The sequence below is a fragment of the Rhipicephalus microplus genome, chromosome X, assembly GCF_043290135.1.
Source record: "Rhipicephalus microplus isolate Deutch F79 chromosome X, USDA_Rmic, whole genome shotgun sequence".
Lineage (NCBI taxonomy): Eukaryota > Metazoa > Arthropoda > Arachnida > Ixodida > Ixodidae > Rhipicephalus > Rhipicephalus microplus.
Window position 1 is genome coordinate 131,771,385 of NC_134710.1, and position 24,657 is coordinate 131,796,041.

The following is a 24,657-nucleotide window of genomic DNA, read 5'->3' on the forward strand; positions in this document are numbered from 1 at the left end:
CGGGAGGCTAGTGCTTGCAGGTGACTTCGAGCAGGTTGAGCTAACTCGAGGCGAAGTCCCGATGTCTACGTTGCAGACGTTAATATCGCGTCACAACTAGACGAACGGCTAAGTTTAGGTGGCCAGCCGATACAGAGCCACACTAAAAACTTCTAGAAGAGATGCTTGTTGATCTGTTTCTACACCATCTTGGTCAGCGACTAGTCTGCCTAGCAGGGCAAAATCCTGCGCTTAAATCCCCCTCGTGTCTCCTCGCTGTCTTCCTTGGGGACAAGAGACCTCTACCTGGGTCCAATCATGCGCGTTTAATTGATGGGAAACTCCGCCCCAAAAATATTTTGACCCCACCCCTTTTTAATTGGGAGAGGGCCCGCAACTAGCGAGAGTGACAAACCTGTCGGGTTGTTGTCATACGGCTTGGCCACCAGAGCGTTTCCCACGCTTTTCCCCGTGGGAACGGTCAAACGTTTGGCTCTCAGCCGGCGTGTCTCGTAGTCTAATCCTTGTTCGGGGTATACCGCGGCCTTCTACGACCTTGCAGACGTCGCTACAGTTACAAAAGGATTAACTGTCGGCGGCGACGTTCTAAGGAGAGCACCCCATTTTGCACTTCTCGGATCCCTTTCATGCGCCGCCGTTTCTCACGGTCAGTCGGGGAGTACGGCGCCCGTTAATTGCCGTGACGCGGTGTCGCCAAAAATAGCCGTCCGTGACATTGCCCCCCACTTTCAGAATGTTATTCATAACATTTGTTCACACGGAGGGGAATTTTTTCGACAACAAGGAACAAAACACCACCAACAAGGGAGGCATGAGGACTGTCCCTCTCATACACAACATACATAGGCAGAGTGCATCAAAGTAACAACAAAATGAAAAACAAACAATTGTTAGAGTACCAGCTTCATTTACACGCAACAATATCAATGCGCCATACAAACAAGAAGAGGAAATAGCCGTGTACGGCAGCCATCAATACAGAATACACTGCACGAATGTATACTACGAAACAAAACGGAACAGGTGCGCTCCTCTACTGTAGTGCAATCCTTCAATGTGCATTACAGCAAGTAAAAACAACCAATGCACCAAGCAACAAGAAAATAACTCAAAATACACTTCTTATACAATGAAATACGTACATACAAACAGAAAACAACCGACGAAAGGAAAAAAAAAACAACATGCTCATAGACCTCAAGAACTATATCCGGCTCAAGTAATCGGCTCCCACGTTTTCGGTACCCTTAATATGTGTAATGGTGAACCGGTACTCTTGGAGTAGTAAACTCCATTGAAGTACTCGAGCGTTCAGCTGTTTCGCCCGTTAGATATTACTCAGAGGCTGGTGGTCTGTCTTTGTTTACGGCCCCAATTATTTGTCTACTACTGAAACACTAAGCTATCCAGCTTTCCTGAAACTTTGGCCTACGCAGTGGCCAAAATACTCTTCGTTCACTCAACCTGAGAAAAGTTTACTGTTTTGCTTATATGATCTCTTGATCAATCGTCTTCAAAGAAAACCAACAACACTTGCACTGGTTTATGCTAAAACCATGCCCCAATGACTCTCAATTCTCAATGCGCGCAACGACAACTGTACCGTGTCACGCCAATCTTAATCAATTAGATTCGCTTGAATCGCACACGATGGGGTCGCGTTCCCGGTGGCTTTCGAGTACGCCAGAGGCTACAAAAAGCACGAACGCCAGACTGTGTCCTGCTGTCACGCCTCATTCTGCATTTCGGTCGGCTCCCCTCAGGAATGTGCAAGGGACGCCAGAAACAGGGGGGAAGCCTGAATAATTGTGTCTTTGTGGTCGCCCCCACGCAGTACTTAGCCGTTGTGCCTTTTCGACTTTGAACCTTCGGCCAAGGCCGCCTTCCTGAAGTCGTCGAAATGAACCGCGCCTTTCGTTCGGGAGGCTTTCGTTCGGACGCACCTCCTTTTCCCCCTCTACACCTGGCTCGCCGCTTGTGTCTCCATGAACGCCACCATTGACGTTTCTTGAAACGGATGCATGGCCTAGCCTGTCGTCTTTGTTGGGAAGGAGTGGGACCTGCCCTAGGCTCACAAAGTGCCGAACGCCTCCGCTTCTTCCTTTTCCTCCGATGTTTGCTTGCCCCCTTTCTCTCAATGCCATCATCATGTCGCGTCGGGAACTGAGTGGTTGGGAAGCTCGTTGGAGCTTGTGCTACATTTTGCCCCACGCTCAAACATTTTGAACTCGGTGTCACGACGGACTGCCGGGCCAAATTATCTTTGTTAATGCTGATGAAACCATTAACTGGGCCCTCTCCGATGGCATCGCTGCACTCCTGAAGCGTCGCGTTCTCGCTGTGTTTAGCCACTGTGCTAACTCTATCTGCATGTGACGATCTCGAGACGTCCTCTCGAGGCATGAGGATGGTTTCCAGCTTCTTACTGAGTCCATTAGGGCTGCTGGCACACACCTCATCCTCGCTAGGACCGTTTTTTGATACTGTCTCTACCTCGAGACTGGCCAAGGCCTCGTTCTCTACATCATTTATATGGATGCATTCGAGAATATGCGGGCCCTTTTCCAGCGCGATTTCTGGTTCTGGCGTTTCATGACGCGCTTTAATGTCCAACGCTTTCCGACGCGCCTTGCTTTCAGACTCTTGTCTTTCTGCTTCGCGCTCTCTTTCAGACTCTTGTCTGAGCTGCTCTTCTTTTGTCCAGACAGAAGTTCCGAACATCCGGAGCATCTCTGCCTTAACTACCTCGTAGTTGTTCGCGTTCTGCTGACCGAGTCGCGCAACAGCTTCATTTGCCTCGCAAGGCAGAACCGTGAGTAGCCCTTGACACCATGTGTCTCGCTCAACTGACAGTTCCTCGCCGGCATCGCCGTGCTCATTGCTGGATCGGCTCACCCTGCTACCCTCACTGAGGCGAATCTTTAATTGCAGTAACTGCACTTCCCGTTCTCCGGCTTCCCTTGCCGCTTCTCGTTCTTTCGCCCTTTCTTTCCGGGCCCATGCTCGCTCTTCTCTGGCTAACGCCTGCGCCTGTTCCTGCTGCTCCTTAACCCATTGTCTCAGTTCGGCGCCCTCGAGGCCTAACTGTTTACCTTGCGTGATCCACTTATCAAAATCCATACACTCCATACTGCAACTGTCACTATAATGCCACTATAGAAACAGCGCAATCATATGCAGGATGCAACCGCTTCAACTGTGCGGCTTTATCACCACGCTGTCCGCACGGTTCTCGTTCACCCCTCACTGTCTTACTCTTGTACGGAACGTCCTGTCTCGCGGACGCCAGTTTTGTTACAAGCTGCCACTCTAGCGTCGCCAGCGCGAAGTCGGCGACGGGAATGACAGCAGGTCGGTTCGTTCCGTACGCAAGCAGAGACAGTGAAGAGATCAGAGACGTGAGAAAACAAAACAACTTTACTCTAGTGATATTGCAGCACACGGGATCTAATACAACACTTTAATACAACTAACAAAATACATCGACACTTGATACAACTAAAGAAATATACAACAGAAACACTAAATCAGCTTACGAGAGAGAACTATTACAAACTACACAACTAACACAACAGAACGACGGAGGAGAAAGTTCGAAGATATAAACAGGTGAAGGCATACGTGTGATGACCGGCAGCGTTGTGTCCCCGACGATCGGATGCGAGAAGTCGAAGAGAGTTCTGGCACGACTGCGATGTCGGCGGTGTTGCAACGCTGGTGGTTCCGGGAGGCTAGTGCTTGCAGGTGACTTCGAGCAGGTTGAGCTAACTCGAGGCGAAGTCCCGATGTCTACGTTGCAGACGTTAATATCGCGTTACAACTAGACGAACGGCTAAGTTTAGGTGGCCAGCCGATACAGAGCCACACTAAAAACTTCTAGAAGAGATGCTTGTTGATCTGTTTCTACACCATCTTGGTCAGCGACTAGTCTGCCTAGCAGGGCAAAATCCTGCGCTTAAATCCCCCTCGTGTCTCCTCGCTGTCTTCCTTGGGGACAAGAGACCTCTACCTGGGTCCAATCATGCGCGTTTAATTGATGGGAAACTCCGCCCCAAAAATATTTTGACCCCACCCCTTTTTAATTGGGAGAGGGCCCGCAACTAGCGAGAGTGACAACCTGTCGGGTTGTTGTCATACGGCTTGGCCACCAGAGCGTTTCCCACGCTTTTCCCCGTGGGAACGGTCAAACGTTTGGCTCTCAGCCGGCGTGTCTCGTAGTCTAATCCTTGTTCGGGGTATACCGCGGCCTTCTACGACCTTGCAGACGTCGCTACAGTTACAAAAGGATTAACTGTCGGCGGCGACGTTCTAAGGAGAGCACCCCATTTTGCACTTCTCGGATCCCTTTCATGCGCCGCCGTTTCTCACGGTCAGTCGGGGAGTACGGCGCCCGTTAATTGCCGTGACGCGGTGTCGCCAAAAATAGTCGTCCGTGACACAAACCCAAAGCAGCTGGAAACTGTCAGAGAAGGCCACCTCGACACTTTAAACGTGCGGCGGATCTTCTGAAATATTTTTTATAGAACAAATTTTCCCTGACTCCTAGAAACAGCTCTCTATTGAATATCTGGCATTAATTTCTGGCAATTATTACTGCTAAACATAGTCAAATTGCAAGGCTGACACTGCTAATTAGATATTAGGCTTGCAAAGATTCTTTTCATTGCAGAACTTCGATGTTACTGTAGCATAATCATGAGGGGCATGCACTTCTGTCAAGTTCGCCAGCCTATTGCACTTTTCCAACAATACGTGTACATTGGTATGTGCTAAGGTCTGTCGAAAATCACTATGTTGCCAAAATGGGCAAATTCAAATTAATTCTGAAAGTTGAGTGGCTGGACTAACTACTAGAAAGTGCTGGGTGCATGAGAAACAAATTTGCCATAACAAAATTGATGATCCAAAAGCACCGATCAGCGGTGATCGATTTGAATAGGCATGGTAACGAAAGAGTTGAAAAATAGAAACATTTTGACCAAATTATCGTTCCTATTGCCACGTCCTCCTTAAAGGCCTGCAGTTTCTTTTTCCTAGTGTAGTGGAACATTGTAATCCCCTTCTAAATAATCTGTGTTAAAAAGGCTAGTAAACAGGCTGACATTTTTTTCCACCATCCAAACAAGCTCGCTATTTCGTACAGTAAACCACGGTGATCACATTTTGTGAATACTACAGTGCTGTGCAGAGCCTCCATTTTGAAAAACAATTCCCGTGCCTTTTTCTTATGCTTGACGAATCCTGCTCATATGCACAGTGATTAAATCTTGGCCATGGGCAACGTTACATACCACTGGGCTTGTCAATTGGTTCTTTGAACAACGAAACGGCGCTTTGGCCCTGTGGTGATGCAGTTTTGGCGGCGCAGTCCGCATTTTCATTTTCTTGTGCAGCCATCTGCCTTTTTGTTGAGCCTGAGACTTGATGCAAGTGGCCAGAACGAAGGCCTCCAAGATGAAGAGGCGTCTTGCTACTTTACCTCTAGGGGAAATGTGCATACCTCACCAGTGCCTTGTACTCCTCACAAGACGCTTCCTCCCCGCACAGCTATGGCACATGCGCACATGGGGGAATCCTTGCTCAGTCATTGACTGTGCACAGATGGCATAAATTCTGACATGTTACAATGATGAAGTGGACGTTGTCGCATCAGAAGGGTACGCCTACCCCTTCTGTGCTGTGAGAGAACGGTGGGAAGAACAAGCGAGAAACCAAGACCAGCCAATGCAGGTCGTTCTATACTCTGTAACTTCTTTAATACAGCACTTGCTGGCAAAGCTCTTGCGGGAGCATGTTCACATTGTACAAAAGCTCAGGTTTTCTCCATTAGAAATTTTTCGACTGCAAGGTTGGCCCTTTAAGTCCTGTATGAAAGTCTGGCTTTCCTTTTGCACCTGTGTCAGAACCAGACCACTTTGGTGCACTTGGATGACTTCGTGGGAGTCCACATAGCCAAAGTTGTTGACGTAGCTCCTTAGCAGTGTCAGCATATCTATATGTACACTATGTGTCTTTTTAGGATACTATGCTTCTTTCTATCACACCTGCTATAGTCTTTGTTTGAGACTGCAGTATCAATAAGTAAATGGAAAACAACAAGGCTGTATGAAGTTTTCTGAAGCTTTGCCTTCACTGCACAGCACAGTGTTCTTGCATGGCATGTCAGACAGAAATACTGCTTAAATCTACAATAATTAAACTTGCACTATTGGCACCTGTGTGAATCCTGTGTCAATGTGCCATGCAGCAAAAGTGAAGGAGCAAGAATATTTATGCAGCCTAGAAATAATTCACGTGAGTTACTTTACTTTTTTCTTGCTTTGAAGGACCCCGACACTAATTTGGAAACTCGAGATGCTTGGGTTATTTGAGAGTCTTGCATGCGAGGACACTTCTGACCAAATACACTCAAACTTCACTATAACAAAGTCACATCTGCCACAAAAATAACTTTGTTATATCTAAAATTTAGTTATAAACATAGTTCTGTAACACTGTATTTATGTCAAAACTATTCTTAATTTTCTTTGTTATATGCTCAAACTTTTATATAACGAACCTGGATTTAATGAAATATTGGTTATAATCAAGAAAATGAAGAATAGTATTTCAGTAGATGTAGTGTTAGGAATAAGCCTTTATAACGAATTTTCTGATGTAACAAACTTATTTTTGTGTAAGCTGCAACTTTGTTATAATAAGGTTTGTGTGTATTAGCGATAAGCGTTGCCTATAAGATATTCAATTTGGTTTTAAATTAAGGATGAGTGCTCATCTAAGTTATCAGCACCAGGAACATCTTCTCTTTTGACATACTAGACAGAGCTCCGTGTGACATTTCACGAGTAAGGCGAGTATCGGCGACACCAAAAACATTTGCGAGGTCTGCTCAATACCTCCACTGGCACCCCACGAGCATTATTGTTCGTCATCCCTCCTGCTCTGTCGTTGGGCTGCTTCCAAGGCGGTTTTGGTTGCTTTGCCAGGAATGCTTCTTTTTTTTTTTTTTCTACTGAGGAAGACATGTTCAAAGCACCCACATCATTTCAGTCTTCACTGCCCGCGGGTCCCCTCGATTTGAAAACGACACGTTAAGTGTCACTGAAGCTTAAGTGCGTCAAGTTTCAATCACTCCCTCACTGCGGGGTGTTAGTTTCTTATGGTATTAAGCCGGGCATATTGAACTGATGTGAAATCATTCTGAATTAATGATGCTAGCATTAATTATACAGTGTATTAGAGCATTTATCATATGATTTTGGGATTACCAGATAACAAAGCTACAAAGTACAGTAAAAAGACGCAAAGAAAACTTTCACTGCCAGGGGTCCTTTAATAAGTAAAGCACTCATTCGCAGTTTTTGGGTCAGCATGTTCACATTGTACAAGTGCTCAGTTATCTTTCTATTAGAAATTTTGGACCGTGGTTTATTGGCCCTTTAATAGAACAGATTGTTGCTATAATGTGTATTATTTTTTTTACCATTCAATCCTGCATTGCCGATAATTGCACTCTTTTTCTGTCTAATCCTTTAGGTGTTTTTGTATTCCATATTGATCATTTGCAGTTATTTCTCACAACGCTTGTATAACGCAAGCTGAGCTGCACAGCATCAACAAATGTCATGTGCTTTTTGTACACTTCAGTAGCAGACATTTGGTGGACGTTAAATCACAGGGTTTTCCGGTCATATTCTGCACTTAATGACTTGGTACTAGCCAAAGGAATGACATTCTTTGAGCCAGTACCATTGTCGCATTAAATATTCTGCAGACAGTGCATGTGTTCCCATTGGATAACTTTTGTGATTTCAGCCTCAACCCAATGTAAGAATAATACAGTTAAATATGGCTATAACGAGACTAAAGTTGTATATCTGAAGCTATTTGATTACTATAACTATTACATTGTTATATCTACTATTGCCTTTACTGAAATATATGCCTAATGGGTTGCAAATAGGTGTGTGAAAATATTTGTCGAATATTGCATTTGTAATATTCGTATTTGATTTGATAACCACATATTTGAAAATTTCGAATATTCAAACTAACTCTAATATCCGATGGTCACGATTATTCATGTAAGCGTACAGACCACGCTGTCCACTGTCGAACCCTTGTGCGCGAAACCACAAGTACGTATAGCTCGTAGAAATGAAGGCAACTTGCCGCCGCTGCATTGGCTCGACAAAAAAAAATTTGCTCGGTCCCGTGCTGAGCGAGCGCAAAAAAAAAAAATGTTCTATGCAAGGGCAAATGCACATGTATATGTTACAGGGTGCGACGCTGATGGGGTGAGCTTATTAGGTGATGCACTGCACACAACTAGCTAGGTGCACACTCAGCTTGACGTATGATGTTCAAAGGTTTCATGTATAGCCACGCCAGTTTTCGCTAATGGATTTCTGTACAAACGTACGTGCACATGTCGAAGCCTGACGAGTCGTCCCTCAGCTGTGCCGCTACTTCAGCATGTATTGATTGATTTGTGGGGTTTAACGTCCCAAAACCACCATTTGATTATGAGAGACGCCGTAGTGGAGGGCTCCGGAAATTTTGACCACCTGGGGTTCTTTAATGTGCACCCAAATCTGAGTACACGGGCCTACAACATTTCCGCCTCCATCGAAAATGCAGCCGCCGCAGCCGGGAATCGAACCCGCGAACTTCAGCATGTATACCCTCTTCATAGTTCTGGAATGATTTTATGGTAGCAAATATGGTGATGCGAACGAGATGAAGTGTTGTTTCGCGCAATGGCGAACATAGAAAAGGCCATGCACTTTCGGTAACGTTACAATGGCGTCATCGCGTATATGTTGTTCTCCATTGGTAATGGCGGCGCATGTAAGGTGACGGACGTAATAATGCATAGTTTAGCCGCATTTCCGACAGTGCCTTTGAAAATCCGTTGTAAGAGCATCGTGCTTGCAGGATGTCTTCTGCAATCAACCCTTTGTTACACCGTTGCTGCGATCTCGCTCTTTTGCCAACGTCAGTTTAGTACCCTCGCCGCCGGAAGTTGTGGCTCCATTAACAAAAGGCGTATTTGGGGTGTCTTTCTGTCACACATCAGTTATCTATCTCGCATGCTTACCTCGCGTTACTGCGGCGTGCCCGGTACACCTCGTTCACGATCATGTAGCTATTAACACAACACGTACAGCATTCTTGATCAGAAAATGGCGAGCGAGCAGTCCTCGAGGAAGGCAACGGAAGCAAGCGAGATAACGAGCTTTGCTGTGTAGTAGAAAAATTCCCCAAGTACTCCCATTTTCTTTTGTGGCTTGACCGGCGAGAACAGGGGAGAAAATTAAAAATGAAACTATAAAATCATGGTCTGAGGGCCAAAACTGATAGTGTGGTAACCTGGATGAATTGTGACCATCTAGGCTGCTTTAAAAATCACTTAGACTTAAGTACACTGGTGCTAACTGTTACACAATCAAACTAGTGGCCTCATGCTCACTAGTCATCATGTCAGGTATGAAAGCCTTTCTTTTCTTTTTTTTGCTATAAAGTGCTACCACATAAAAAAAGATAAAAAAGGTTTGTTCAACATGTGGATTGAACCCAAAACATCACAGTCACAAGGTCAACTATTACAGTCTTATGCTTTCTGGCAAGTACAGATGGCAACAATTTTTTATTTTTGTGTGCAATAACTGACTATAAAACAGTTGCACTGTTTTCAACACACACACACATATATGATTTAGTAAAAGATTACTGGTAGACAAAATTGCATCTCTTCATTATTTGGTATTTAATTCGTATTCGAACATTTTGATATTTGCACACCCTTAGTTGCAAAATTTTAACTCTGCAGAGCAGACATTGTGGCCCTATGTTTAAACTATATAGCCACGCATCTGATAAAATTTTGTTAGTCTGCATAATAATATTTGGCATGGGCACTGCACAGTTTATTAGCATCTGGTGTGAAAGTCTTTATGATAGCTGGCTTGTTCACTAAATTCAGAATTCAACACATTGCTCAAAGCAACAGGCTTTGTACTGTTGTAAAATTACCAGTGTTGTCTATAACATTACACTGTGAACACAGGGGAGATGAGATAGCTCCCACATGGAAAAAAAAATTATACTGGGTTCTCGGCTCACTCAATGTTGAAATTATGAGGGACTTAGCTTCCGCAAGAGCTCTTGTCATTGTCTGGCCTCGTTAAGCAAAGCACATTAAAATCTTAAATCTTCAGTGACATTGAACGCTTTATTATAAAGCCCAGATTCCTCCCCAGCATAATGTAACATCTGCTCAAATTTGTATGCCAGTGTTACATTGCAATATTAATGAGCCTATACAGTGGTAACCGTCTTTTCAGCCTTTTTCGATGTCCTGGTTTGTTGGGATGCTGCCACTTCACGATTAAGTTCATTAATTGTAACTGAACCAAGCCATCTAGCGGGTTGTTATAAGTGGATGGCTTTCTCATAGGTTCCTTGTGAAACCTAGAGGTGTTGAAAAATTTTAGTTGCCAAAAGTTCACTCACAATATGGTAGTTGAAAGTAGGTTCACCTGTTTGTACCAGTAGTTAATTTGATACAATCAAATTTTGTGAACATGTTTATTACGTTTTGAAGTGGCTTCGCCTAATCGTAAAATCAGCTGAATGTATCATTCCATCTCCTTTATGTTGCATTACACAGGCCACTTGTTTTTTTTTTTTCTTTAGTGGGTATGGCAGCCTAAATCGAAGAATAAAGTTGAGGTGAAGAGGTGAAGGCTTGAAGTGATGAGAAATCATTGAACAGAGGATGTTGCTGGAGCCATTCCCTGTTCGATTCTTTTCTCGAGAAGCGCTCCCTCTTAAACGATGCCTACATTGAATAATTCTGTTGCAGAGAGCCAAGCTAGGTGGCAACCTGCCCCGTATCACTTTGGAGATTTTCCTTGCATGGAAAAAGGCTAAGATTCGAGAGAAGCAGGATAGCGAGCAGAAAGAGAGAGATCGCAAGCGAGATGAATTCAAGGCTGGCCGTAGCATTGGGGTAAGTATCCTTGGTACATTTCACAACTTTTCAGCCTTGTGTAAGGCCTCTTACTTTTGTAGTACTATCAACTACGAAATTTCTTGGAGAATGGCTTCTGGATGAAAATTTGTTAACCTTTGAAGCTGATGCATGGGTCCTGGAACTTTGCATTCTGCTTAGACATGTTGATATTGCCATACTGCTGTTCAAGATTTTATTCTGTGCAGAAAAGCTAGGAGAAAATCTCCATTTCTGCTCATGGTATCATATATGTACAGTACACACAGACGAAAATGTAGGGCTTAAGTAATGCGCTACAGTTTTTGTCATAGCATTCGAACACTTACATCAGAGCCAGTATTACCTTTAGGGGCCAGATTTGCAGCAATGTGACGGGTAAAATGATATGGTTATCCCGAGCACTTGCTCATAGTAGTCATTATACTGTATATGGGTACTCTATGTGGCTTAACCATTATTTGGATTATATCAAAGACCACTGCTAAAAAAATTGTGACCAATCACTGCTGTGCAGTACAGTAGAGCCTCATGAAACAGAACCTAAAGGGACCAGTAAAATATGTTCCGTTTAACAGGAGTTCCATTTACTGAGAGATGAGCAGGGATGCAGAATGCAAGAACGAAGCCAATCCTGTCATAAGTACTCGTTCCATTTAAGCAGCAATTCCGTTTAACAGATTTCTGTCTACTGAGAGTCTACTGTACTTCAAAACACATACTGCTGAAATTCTGTTACTGAAGTATAAGAATGTTGCATCTATGAAGTAAGCTTGTGTGAGTGCAGCCATTGCAGCAGCATCACTTCGTCAGATTGTACACATTGGGGAATGTATAAGCATTTTTTGGAATCAAGAGTGCCTTCCCATTGAGCCTCTTTTCCCAGCTAGTGCATTCTGCCAGCTCAATCACTGGGAGCTGTCGTGAAGTGGCAGCTTGGTGGACATGACTAGCGCTGGGCCTTGTTTCCTGAGCAAATCATGCTTTAATGTGCTTATTTCAACATGAGTCACCTTACAAACAACAGAATGTGCCCTATCTCATTAGCCACATATCACAGCCTCCAGAACTCCTCTCCACACGAAATCACATCTGGCTAGCATTTGTTTGGCATTGCCCTGTTGCAGTGGTCTAGTGGCTAAAATACTCAGCTGCTGGCCCACAGATCGCGGGATCGAATCCCGGCTGTGGCGGTTGCATTCTCGATGGAGGCAAAAATACTGTAGGCCTGTGTGCTCAGATTTGGGTGCACGTTAAAGAACCCCAGGTGGTCGATTTTTCTGGAGTCCTCCACTCCGGCGTCTTTCATAATCATATGGTGGTTTTGGGACATTAAACCCCACATATCAATCAATCAACAAAACAGGGTTGAGCAGAGATACTTGAAAAAGTATTCCGGAATACAGATATCGAAGTACATGGGTTGGAAGCCTAAATTACGGATACGAAGATACATTCCCCTTTGTCATAACAGCATATTTCGGAGATACTTTTGCAAAAAGGTGAAAAAACTGTTTTAGAATACAGATACAACAATAAAGATACTGGAATATTTTTGGGAGGGGGGGGGGGGCAATGCTTATACCTCTATAATGATGTTTAATAAGTACAGCATAATTTTATAAAGATTCAGTGGATTGAAACTTCTAGTTGACTAACAATTTTCTACAGTTAAGACACAGGTGGGAGGGGGAGTGTGTTGCAACGTACATAATTGGTAATAATGACATTATTATAGCCACAAAAGTACACTTTTTCACAGCAAAAGTAAAAAGCATTGTACATGCTTGGTGGAAAGAAAATTGGGTATGCTAGAAACATTGTAGTAAGTGGAAATTGCTATAATCACCAACACACTCCCGTGACTTGAGAAAAAGTTTACATACATGTTGCTCATACATTCGCTGAAAAGCTGCTGCATTAGTTTTGCTTAAAGGGGTCATGACACCCAATTTTCGACCATAGTCTGTGTTGTGTGGGTTGATCTTTGTACGTTCACTGATAAGCTGGTGACATTTTATCGTATTTGGTCATGCCGTTAATTTATAATTGAATATTTTTATAAACGAGCGAGTGGCCTGAGAGTGGGGCAACACTGGCGCGCTCTCTAGCCGGGACATAACGAGATGCTTGCTGAGCGAGCTGCCGCACGGTCTGCATTCTGGAGGACGATCGGGTTCTGTGGTCAGCTGCGCCTACAATCAAGCTTTTTCTACGTTGTTCAACTTGCCACTAATTGACCTGCAGCGGTTGAAACAATGCCACTGCGTCACTCACGTAGCGCTGGTACTTGCCGCAAACAATTTTTTTGTCAATCTGTCCGAGGTCAAAAAGTATCGTGCGAATAATGCGTATGCCACTGCGGATAAGTACAGTCAAATCTCATTAATTCAAACACGTTGAATTCGAACTTGCGGTTATTCCGAACTCACGCTGTGGTCCTGTCAATGCTACATGTATTCCAATGTGCGAAGACACCCTGTAATTCTAATGTGCAAGCACTTGCGAGGTTTAATTTGAACATACCGCGCTCCGAAAATGCTCTCAGTACCAAGCCCAATCTCGGGACGGCACCTCCGACACCCTAACGCTGCGCGCAAAGAAGGGAAAAGATGAAAGGAAAGAAAAGGCTGCCGCAGAATGTCTGCTTTCCCTCAAAATTCCGATCTTCGCGCTTGTGTCGTGCTTCTCCTTTTTTTGTCCCTGCCACGTAGAGACCCTTCTTTTTTCAACGCCGCGCGCGAAGGGAGCAAAAAAAATTAATAAAAGCTGCCTCGGAGTGTTGGTTCTCTCTCGAGTGCCGATCTACACTTCCCCCCTCGTGGAGACACTCCTCCTTTCTCGTCATGTGCTGGCCGTGCTCCGGCTGCGAAGCAGAGGGTAGCTGCGGAGACACAGTCATTGCCGTCGTCTTTAGAGAGTGTTCGTGCTGGACTTAGCCGCGGGCTACTTCTCCTGCCAGGAGAACGCTGAAGCCGAAGTTAAAGGCTTTGCAAACTGCGTGCGAAATTGATTGATTCGCTGAAGGCAAACCTGTGCAGAGGCGCATCACCGATTACTTCAATTAATCATAGATGTCCTGTGATTTGTGAATAAATTTAAGTCTTCTGAAGCTTCCCTCTCGTGTGTTAGCTCAAGGCACATGCGCCACTACATGGTGAGCCCTCCGTTTATTTAGCTTTCATTAATTCGAACTTCTTTTATATCCAACAAATTTTCGGTCCCCTTCGAGTTTGAATTATTGAGATTCGACGGTATTTATTGAAACTCTTCGCATGCAGTGCCATGGTTAAGCGTCACATTTGCTATTACAATTTTTTTTTTACTGGAACAAAATGCAATCGACAAAGTTCAGGCAAGGATTTTGATGTGTATCGTGAGTAACCCTTGCGCCGTACTGACATGCCGTTTGCTTTGGCTAGTGTTTACATATTCCGCACGCAAAAACGGATGGAAAAACTTCAGTCCCAACGCGCAGCATTGTTATGACCACTTATTTAATATGTTCAGCATTGAAAGTCGTGCATGCATGTATGGCAAACAAAAATCTGCATGCTTTACAAATTCCACTGCGTTAAGTAACAGTTGCTTGCGAATGCAGCATTGAGAGACCCCTGTAATTGCGAATGCAGCATTGACAGACCCCTGTATTCCAAGCTCGCTTGTCAACCTGGCACGCTTGAAATAAAGCTTCTACTTATCATTGCGTGTGCAACGTCTGCCACAACACCGAAGTTGTTGGCATTTGGGTTCACCTTGCCTTTGACGCTTTATTTATCGTTCAATTGAGCTGGTGGCGATGGGATCAAAATCGAAATGCGCTGCGTGCACAACGTCGTCGCCGCTTCTGCTGCTCGATGAGTCACTGCTCAAATGGCAATGTCATGATGTGGGCGATGACATGAATATGTTATCGTAACACACCGCAACACTCTGACACGTGCGGACCACGTGGCAAGCAACACTCGCAACACAGTAAAAACACCGACTGCGTTTGGAAGGTGATGTTTGGTAGCAGACGACGGCACTGCTCCTTACGGTTTGTGACGTCACACACCATGTAAAAATGGCGGTCGCCGGCGGTTGGCGGAGTTTACAGCTGATGACTTCTACGGCTTATTTTAGACTTAAATAGTCTTTTACAGTCCTGTTTTCGCACTTGTACAAGCATATTTGACCCCCTACCTTTGTTTTTCATTGAAAACTGTCAATTTAAGTTAGGTGACCATGTCATGACCCCTCAAGCAGCAGGAGCTCCTCAAACAGATTTTTTTCTAGACATCATCACTTTAGTCTTAACACAAAATTTGCAAAAGAAAAAAAAGTCTCTCTACCACTGTAGATGAGCACAAATTCGAGGTAAAGTGAATAAATACCATCTTCATAGCCGGACAGCCCTGCATTGGATCATCTAATGGCTCTAATGGCTAGCGGCCCGAGAAAAATTAGTCATGCTGCACTGGCCTTGAGAGATAGTGACCTTCGCTGATCGAGACCATGACAACACTGCCTTTACCACATTGGCTATTCTGTGCTTGAGAGGAAATCATCACCTTTCATATGTCGTTCACTAGTGCACCTTTGCTAGTTGTGGCACAAAAAAAAAAAAGAATATTCATTTGCCCTTTGGAAACACACCCTAGCTTATTTTTAAAAAAAGAGTGAGGGAGAGACTAATAAAATGCCTGTGTCCTACGTAGTATCGTGATACATGATAAAAGTATTTCACCACTGAAATACTAGTACATTTTTCAGATGTATCGCGACACTCTTGTATCACAATACTGCCCAGCCCTGTCGCAGACAGATGTCCACAGGCCTGCAACCAGTTAGCTGCATAGAATAATTGCAGAATATTTCTCGTTCGCACATTCAGTGGTCGTTTTAGTGGTGAGCCTTTATATTGCCCGCAATTTGTGCCTCTTGCGCTCTGCTGGGGTTAGTAAACTTGTGTTTGTTAGTGATCTGCCTGGAGTGCCTTTTCTGTGTCGTGTTGGAGAGCCCAACAAACTTGCCCGCAGCGCCTTTGTACGCTGAGTGGTGAAGCAACGTTGTGTCCTTTCCTGACTAAGTTGTTAGGGTAAGCCTCGTGCACCAGTCATTACAGCATTTTAGTGTAATGCAACGACGCTGACCAGATTAATGTCTGAAACCCTGATTGCATTCTTTTGTAAACTGCTTGGTTTTTTTCTATTCCCAGCATTTAGCACATGCCAAGTTTTGTGTTATGCAGAGAATAATATAAAACTCCTTATCATATCATCACATCATGTTTGATTGCTGATCACTTAGACATGGCCCTTCATTGGTTACTGGGAGGTGGAGCTCTTGAATAGTCTTTATAGTCTTGGTGCTTGTAGAGGGTGGGGCTGTCACAGTGTCCTTTCCTATGGTTATCATAGTTGTGAACTGCTTTTGTTGTAACAAAGACATTCTTATTGGTAAAAAGTAAGGTTTAGTGTAAAAGCCAGTGAAACCTTAAGCGTTCATTTTGTTTCTGTCCTGTTATGCACATTGGTATGCAGTACTGTTGGTAACATTTTGTAGAGCCTTCTGTGGTCTTTTTCTATTTTAGTTGACTATGACCATTGAAAGCATGTATAAAGAGCAGGGGTGGAAGCGCTGCACCTATTGCGCCATTCTGCTCCAATCTGACCTGCTGTGCCATAATTCGCATAAACGGCAATTTTCACGATAATTGTCGATTGGAAGGGCAAATTGCTAAATCGAGGCGTATATTATCGTCTACTGAGCAACACTGAAGGTTGGCTACACCAAGGATGCAGCCGCATTCTTATCCTGTGCACTTAGATCACGTTGTAATTCGGTTTATTCATGGGGCTTGCTAGTGCTCGTCTCACTGCTGTTATTGCTGTTGTTGCTTTTGTAGTGGTGGCATCAATATAAGTAACTTTTAATTATCTAGTAATACAGTGAAACTCGCTAATTTGCACTAGCTGGGCACACAGTACAATCATGCACTAAACAGCAGTGCATGTTTACATGTAGAAACGTGTATCTCCTGACGTGCCCCCACCAATAAACCAATACAGTACTTCAGCAGATGTTGCCCAAAGTATCTACCAGAAAGTGCTTTCTTCTTTTTCGCTGGAGTGTAGAAAGGATCATACGGGGCTGGCAGTCTCGCATGATTATTGTATTGCGCGCTGTGGCGATGCCAAGGAGCATTTCAAAACTGTTACAGTGTTTGGGATACGCAGCGACTGAAATAGCGACGGAAATAGCAACAGAACAAACACTATCAGCTTTCTGCTATACATATGTGCACTTCTCTACTGTGATGTGATACTGAGCGACAACTGACAGTTTCATTGAAAGAAGTTGCTGCTTTTGCCGCAAAGGCGAAGCAGCGAACGTGATAGCAACACATTGGAAAGTCATGCGCAGAATAGAAAGCAGATCGAAATGTGCCCCTCCTTTCTCGCGCACAAATTACGCATGAAACGTACTCACAGGTACAGATGCACGCAAATGAGCATCTCAGTTGTTACTTCGCTGCGTCTGAAAAGCGCGCGCTTTTCGTAAGTGAAGACTGCAATGATTGCAGTGACCTTTTGTTCGCCCGGTAACTAAAACAGAATCATTCCAAGTAAAGCCCGATGTCAGCCAAGACGTGCAATACTCCCCTCCTCCCCAGTGCAAAATAAGGGCGCGCGAGGGAGCGTCGCTTTTCTCCTCTAAGTGGGGCAAAGTACGCGTGGGAGACTTAGAGCGCGCGCCGCCGCGCGATGTGGCACTCATTGTGCCATCTTGCTGGTAATGCTGAAAACACAATAATTCCCACCGAGATGCCCGTCAGCACCGGTAAGTGGTAGATATAAATAGCTCGCCGTTTGAATGTTGAAGGACGTGCTCCTCGGTGGCTCAGTGGTTAACGCCTCGCACTCACGATTCTGAGGACCCAAGTTCGATTCCGCGTGTGGGAGCCTTTTTCTGGGTTTTTTCTTCATCTTTATATATATAGATACGTATACATATGCGATGAGTGACGACGACACCGGCGGCAAAATCCAGCCGAGAGTGTCCATATAATTGCTATCAAATAAAACGGAGCGGTCGCGAGCACTTGGATCATCTCTTGGTTAGTTTTGTGCAGCGCGGCACTTTTGCTGCCCACGCCGTCGCTGCCGGGCGGCTTGCTGTACCGTGCACGCAACATTGCTGTGTGAATCGCTGTGTGAATTGCTGTGTGAATTGCTTTTTCCCACTTCGCTCCAGACTGAGCACAGATGAGCAGAGCAGTGTGTTTAATTAGCATGGGGTTAACAAATTTCTGCAAAGCGAAGTGCATCGCAATTATTTATACTACATTTCACTCATCAGGTGCAATGCTGTAAAGGCTAGCGAGACTGCTTGCAGTAGATACATTTGCGTAAAGAAATAGTTCCATGTTTTTACAACCCAGAACAATTTTTTTTTTTTTTGTTTCAGGCTGAGTATTGAGCATGTAAATGAACATGTTTTGTATCACAAACACACACACACACATATTTGTGCAAGTCTGGTAAGCTTAGTACTGAATGTTTAGTGAAAACCATTAGAATTTTTTTTCACCAGAAATGATTTTGATTGACGCTGATGTTTGACCCTAGAAAGCTGCTCCAAAACAAACTTGTGTTGCTACAAGACACACCTTTTGGTATTCCAAACCTGCTCCAAAACTCCTCTTTTACTGTGCTCAAAAGCAGAATTATTCTTGCTTCCTGAGCTGCTCCAAAATACTTAAGTCCACTTCCAACCCTGAAAGAGCCATTTGACATGGTGTTCTGATTATCAATTCTTCTTGTTATACAGTTGAGTGGCAGGGACATGTTCACGTTTCGGCCTGAGCTGGCACAGGATGATGGCCAGAATGAAGAAGGTGAAGAAGCATATGACTTGTCTCGACTTGAGGGTGAGGAGGAAAGTGCTGAGGTGAGAGGCCTTTGCTCTCTTTCTGTGCTTATGAAATGGTCAAACAAATTTCGCTGTTCATTTGCAGTGTGCTGATTGCTTAATTCTAAATTCTCAAAAGTGATTACAGAAAACCTCTCTATTACATTCTTCTGTTATTAACCTTTTATACTCTTCTATAAAAAGTTTAGCAAATATGTGAGATATACATGTGACTAATTTTTGTCATATTTCGGCTTGATTTGCCAGTGTTATGGAACTTGATTCATGTAAAATGTATTACTTAGCTTCACTGCTATCAACAATTGTACAACAGCTGAATCCATTCATGCAAGGTACACTTGTGTGCATGGATAGGAAAGGGAACGTTGCTGTAAGCTGTGCATCTGTCACAAAGACATTTATTCTCCAATTCTTTGGCTGAAAAGGGTGTTTCTTCGATAAAGAAAGTGCATGGGCTTTCATGTGGACTTTCAGCTGCTTTTGCTCTGTTTTTTGATACTTAACCAATGTGAGATATATGCTTTGTATTTGTCTGTAATGCCTGCCTGTCATGGTGGCTTTGAACCTACTATGGCACTGCACTGCTAAGCACAGTTTAATTGATATGATTCTTGGCCACGGCAGCTGAATTTCAATGGGAGTGAAATTCCAAAAGGCTCATGCACTTATATTTAATTGCACATTAAAGAAGTGCAGGTGATTACACCTAATCTAGAGTTCATCTACTATGGCATTTTTCATAGTTACATTATGGTTTTGGCATGTAAAACCTTTGATTTATTTCATTTATAGTGCCTAAACTCTAAGCCATTTGAGGAAAGATGGTATAGGTCTGAAGAAATAGCCTTCATAACTTATTCTGACTGTCACACTTGGAGAATCATAGATCGAGGGGTGGAAGAGCTCTTCCTCTTGCTCAGCACAAGCCACTTAGGTCCCGGCAAAGCCTAAGCATTGTTTGGGCTATCGGGAATGCAAACTGCTTGCATCCTCTTATCTAAACCAACACAACATTTTTTTCTACTATTCTTTCCTTATTAAAATATTTATCAGAATACTTTCTGGATGCTCCATGCACATCAGATCTCTTTAAAATGCTGTTTCTGTTTTTTTTTCTATGTACTGATGTATTGGTGCTTATAGAATTTGATTGAATGTCATTTCTGTGGATCATGTCTGTTTTAAAATAGCTATGAATAATACTGCCATGTTTGGTTTATTCCATTGGGTTCATTTTTCAGAAGTATACATTTAATATAAATAATTTCGCCTTTACTAAAGTGACCATATTGGTTAAAATATTTTGTGGGGTAAATTAAAATGTAGATGTAGAGGAAAATTGCTTCCAAACACACTGCTGCTTTATTTGGTAGTGGTTAGTCTATTCTGATATTTACTGAGCCTTATGGACTCAGAGTAGAAAACAACACTCACTCAAAAGTTACAAGCAGCCGATTTTTGTAACAAAAAAGTTGCAAGCATCTGGTTCTGCTAATTATATGAAACGACTACAAAGTTTTGCTTTCCAGAATTAAAGTTTACTGAAGCTTAAAAGAGCCCTGAACAACATTTACAACTAATCATCGAAAGGCTGCATTAAAAGAACTTGTTGCCTAACGAATCGACTGCCACAAAAATTTTTTAGAATCCATCAAGTACGAGCAGAGTTGCAAGAATTTGCCACACACTTCAAATGCTTTTTCTCCGTTTGTACCCGCAAGCGTGCTGAAAGCTATGCGGGGAGGAGGGGGGATGACAAGGGGGCGAGAAAATGCGTTCATTCGTCAGTGTACGCCATGACCTTGCCACTTTTTTTTTTATCGCAAGGGAGGACACACACACGTGGCGGCATCGCGTGGCATCTGCTGTAAATAGGCAGCGGCTGCTGCGAATTACGAAGGAGGTGACTCAGAGTCAGACCCATACATTGACATAATAGGGAGGGGGTGTGCTGCGACGAACCTTTGTTTCCCTTGGAGGGGAAACCTGCGCACACCTGTGCTCACTACAGATCTGATGTGACGTCACTACAACTTTCATTGCCCTTCCTAGAGAGCTACCACAGTTCTGGACACGTTTGCGATGGGCTTCGGTCGGGAGAATGAGCATTTATTTAGGTACACTTTGGAGGTGAATTAAAATATATTCTAAATGTTCGCTGTGTATGACCGTTCGTGATGAGTGTCCTAGCATACAGAGGAAACCTGCAAGAGTGTCCTAGCATACAGAGGAAATCCACAAGAGGCTTGTTTCAGCCTCGAAATTCGATGTCACCACTCCTTTAATATTCAACGTTCATGTTCCTTAAATGCTACTATTGCCGCAAGATGATGACCTGTGCCTAGACTAACTACATTACTAACTCATTGTGTGATGCAAAACTACTACATGCCAAAAACATGTAGTTCCATTGCGGTGTGTAGCTTAGCATATAAAATGCCTACTTTCCTATTTTATGCCATCTGTCAAAATGAACATTCCATGTTCATTTCCATAGCACTGGCTAACATTGCTGGTGTTACACGTGTAGAAATAACAAAGAAAGTGAAAAGCAGAACGGCTGCATGCATAATGTGGAGATTTTTTCACATTACGCTTGTTCTTGCATTTGTTCACTTCCTATTCGATGAAAACAGCATGTAGTCATGGCCACAAATGTGTGTGGAAATCTGTTTTGGCCTCGACAACGTTACAAATGTTTCACTTGTGCATTCAGTTTTAACACACAGGGTGCATTTTTATGAGAACAAAGTACACGTTGGAATAAAACAAATATGATAATAGTTCCTTGTAAACTTGGTGCATGTAAATTCTTATATAACAGGCATTTAAACTTCAAAAAGAATTAATTGCAGTGAAGGTAAAATGTGCCCGGTGATTGCACAACACGCTATAGCAAACCCACCCTTTCAGGGGGTTAAATACCCATCTGTTTCGAGAAATTTGGAAGTTTTAAATTCATACTGAAGCGAAGTCAAATACTGTAATACTATTTGTTTGAATACTTGAAGTGCTGAAATATTTGCCCATGCTCATATTTCCCCCATAAATGCTCATACTCACCCATATTCAGTCATAATTGTACTAAGCAAAAAAAAAAAAATACTGGAGTTTCTATTAACAGATGTTGCACATTACTTGGTATTTTATACCTGCATATGTTTGTTGCCATTGTTCAGAATGGAATCGGCTTTAGCCTATGTAGTGCTTAATGATCAGACAGGCTGCACATGTGGTATGTTCACAATTTGTGTTGCTTTAAGACGTAGCAGCAGATGTGTTGGTCTCATGAGACCAAATTTTTGCGTTAGCATTAAATGCTTGTTTACTATTTAACAAAATAAATGTTTAGCAGAGCTTTAACCTGGTTGTTTATGGTCGTTATGCTTTTCATTGCTAGGTTGTAAGAGAGATCACTCTGGAAAACTTGATGGCAGAGTCACTGAAAACTGGAGACCTGGCAGCTGCAGCTGCTTCACCAATAGGTACTGTTAATTTTCCATTTTCTCTAAACATCACAGTGCAAAACAGCAGCAGAGCAAAAAATAACTAAGACATGTCCAGTCATTAGAATAAAAAAAAAAAGTTATGTAACTTCTACAAAATCTGGAAATTTTTATTGTTGTTAACGTCCTCTTATTAAGGTTCTTTCTTAATAAATTTGCAATTGGCACAATTGATTATAATTAGCATATATTATAGCGACTTATGGAGCTTGGTGGTTATTAATTAAATGGGATTGTGCTTTTTCCCATTTGCTCTCTTGAGCATTTGATGAGAGCAAGTCAGGATAAATATGACCTGTTTCATTGTAGTGAGAATTTTATAGAACTTTTACTGTACTTTCTAGTAATATTGACCTAATTCTCAGTTTCTAGTTGGCATAACGCACAGAGTTTTCTATAAATAACACTAGAGGGAACTCTGGTGCTACTGTGTGTGGGAACTGCAACGTGCAGCGCTTTAGCGAGCATGGGGATTATGGGTAGTACATGGATTTGCCTAATCTTAGTACTTTGTTTCGTTTGGCTTCACATGGCTTGAAGCTGTTTTGTCAGGAAAGAACAATCGGCAATAGTTGATCAGTTACGCTTCACCACCTCAATCTTTTAGGCTCACAAAATCGAATTGGGTCACGAAGTGTAAAACTGTTTGTTCTTTTATTTGAAACAAGACCAAAACACTCCAATAAATTAAGTCACAACTGCGTTCGAAACCCGTAAGCACGAAGTCTAGATAAATCGATGTACTACCCATCATTCCCATGGTCGCTGAACGATCGCAGTGCCTAAGTCCCCTCTAGTTAATTTTAGGAAACTCTATGGATAAGCTACCACCAGAGCACCAGGCATTGAATGCAATTGATAAGCAGTTCATTTGTGCATGTCGGAGGGCTTTTCCATTTTTTCTTCATAAGGTACTGCTATGATGCATTTTCAATTTTTTTCGTGGTGTAGCTGTTTTGGCCTGAAAGAGTGGCTCCCTTTTGTATGCTTGTGTAATGTTTGGGGCCTTCAAATTTAATGTGGAATGCTATTTGAAAATACATGTACTCTTTTGGAATTTCACCCAAAATGGGCATGTCATAAACTGTGATGCTTTACATCTATGATGCTTTACATCTACTCTATATAAGCAAGTGCATTTCTGTAAGTGCAAAAAAAAAGTTCGCTAGGCCTTGTGCAACATTATGGCTAGGATTTGCATGAAGAACACACTGAGAAAAATTGAGTATTTGGGGAGTGTTTCCACCTCACAACTATAATCTTCATCTGACTCACTTGCATTTCCTTTTTTTGAAAACCTGTATCTCGCCCCTTTCTTATCAAGAATGGCTATGAATGGCTATGATAGTGTGCACCCGACTGGGAAGTGCCAAAACTGTGGGAAAATGCGCAAGATAAATGATGATTGTAGTTGTGTGACAAAAATACTCCCTTATTTACTCCAGTCAGCACTCCATGCCTTCTATTCTGTCCCCTTCTGTTGGTCGTGCTGATTGGCTTTCAATACTCCTCTCCAAATGCTTGATTTTTTTTCTTATGTTTCAGTACAAAGACAACACCTTGTCCTGTGTATTCTGCCACTGTCCTACCATTCGCATGGTTTTGCCATAGTGTTCCCAGATTTTGAGCAGCTGCAAAGTAATTGCCAGATGTTACGTACTGTCTTAATTTTTCCATTAAAAGTTTGTATTGTCTGAAGCAAAAAGACCCCAATATGATTATATGCAATAGCATCTTTCAACAATTGGGGCATAATTACCTTTATCATTTTTAATGTTTCATTTGTGCTGTGGCACTTTGTACATGTTTGTGCTTCAAATTAATGCTGTTCACAAAATAATTTATTTCAGGAGCTTCTGTACCAATTGATGAGCAACTTTTTGAAGTCGATGACTTGGAATGTCTTGAAGAACTTGAAGATGAGATGGAAGAACTTGAAATCAAGTAATTTGGAAGGCTCACTGGATTGTGTCACTATCTGTTGCAGTTTTATTTTTGTGAATAAATGAACATGAATGAAAGAAATTTGAAACAGTATACCTTGCCTTCCTTTTGCTGTTGTTTAAGAGTGTTTTGTTAGAAAGCAGAGTGGCCCTGCTTAGCAGGCACATAGCCAGGAAATTTTTTTAAGGAGAAAGAAGGGTGTGAACTTGGCTGTGAGGAGGGGGCAGGGCAAGTGAAGTGGGTACTATAAGATGTGTTATGCCAGGTGTCCCCATT

At 42.9% G+C, this 24,657-nt stretch overlaps 1 protein-coding gene across 1 annotated transcript in view; it reads left to right on the plus strand.

Annotated features, from left to right (window-relative positions):
* LOC119176470 (zinc finger CCCH domain-containing protein 15) overlaps positions 1 to 24,474 on the plus strand; it is a 39,671-nt gene extending 15,197 nt beyond the window's left edge. The window contains exons 7-10 of the mRNA XM_037427766.1: positions 10,868 to 11,014; positions 18,830 to 18,949; positions 22,332 to 22,416; positions 24,288 to 24,474. Of these exons, the coding sequence (XP_037283663.1) occupies positions 10,868 to 11,014; positions 18,830 to 18,949; positions 22,332 to 22,416; positions 24,288 to 24,385 (450 nt within the window). The 3' untranslated portion in view covers positions 24,386 to 24,474. The remainder of the gene's footprint in view (positions 1 to 10,867; positions 11,015 to 18,829; positions 18,950 to 22,331; positions 22,417 to 24,287) is intronic.
* The last annotated feature ends 183 nt before the right edge of the window (positions 24,475 to 24,657 follow it).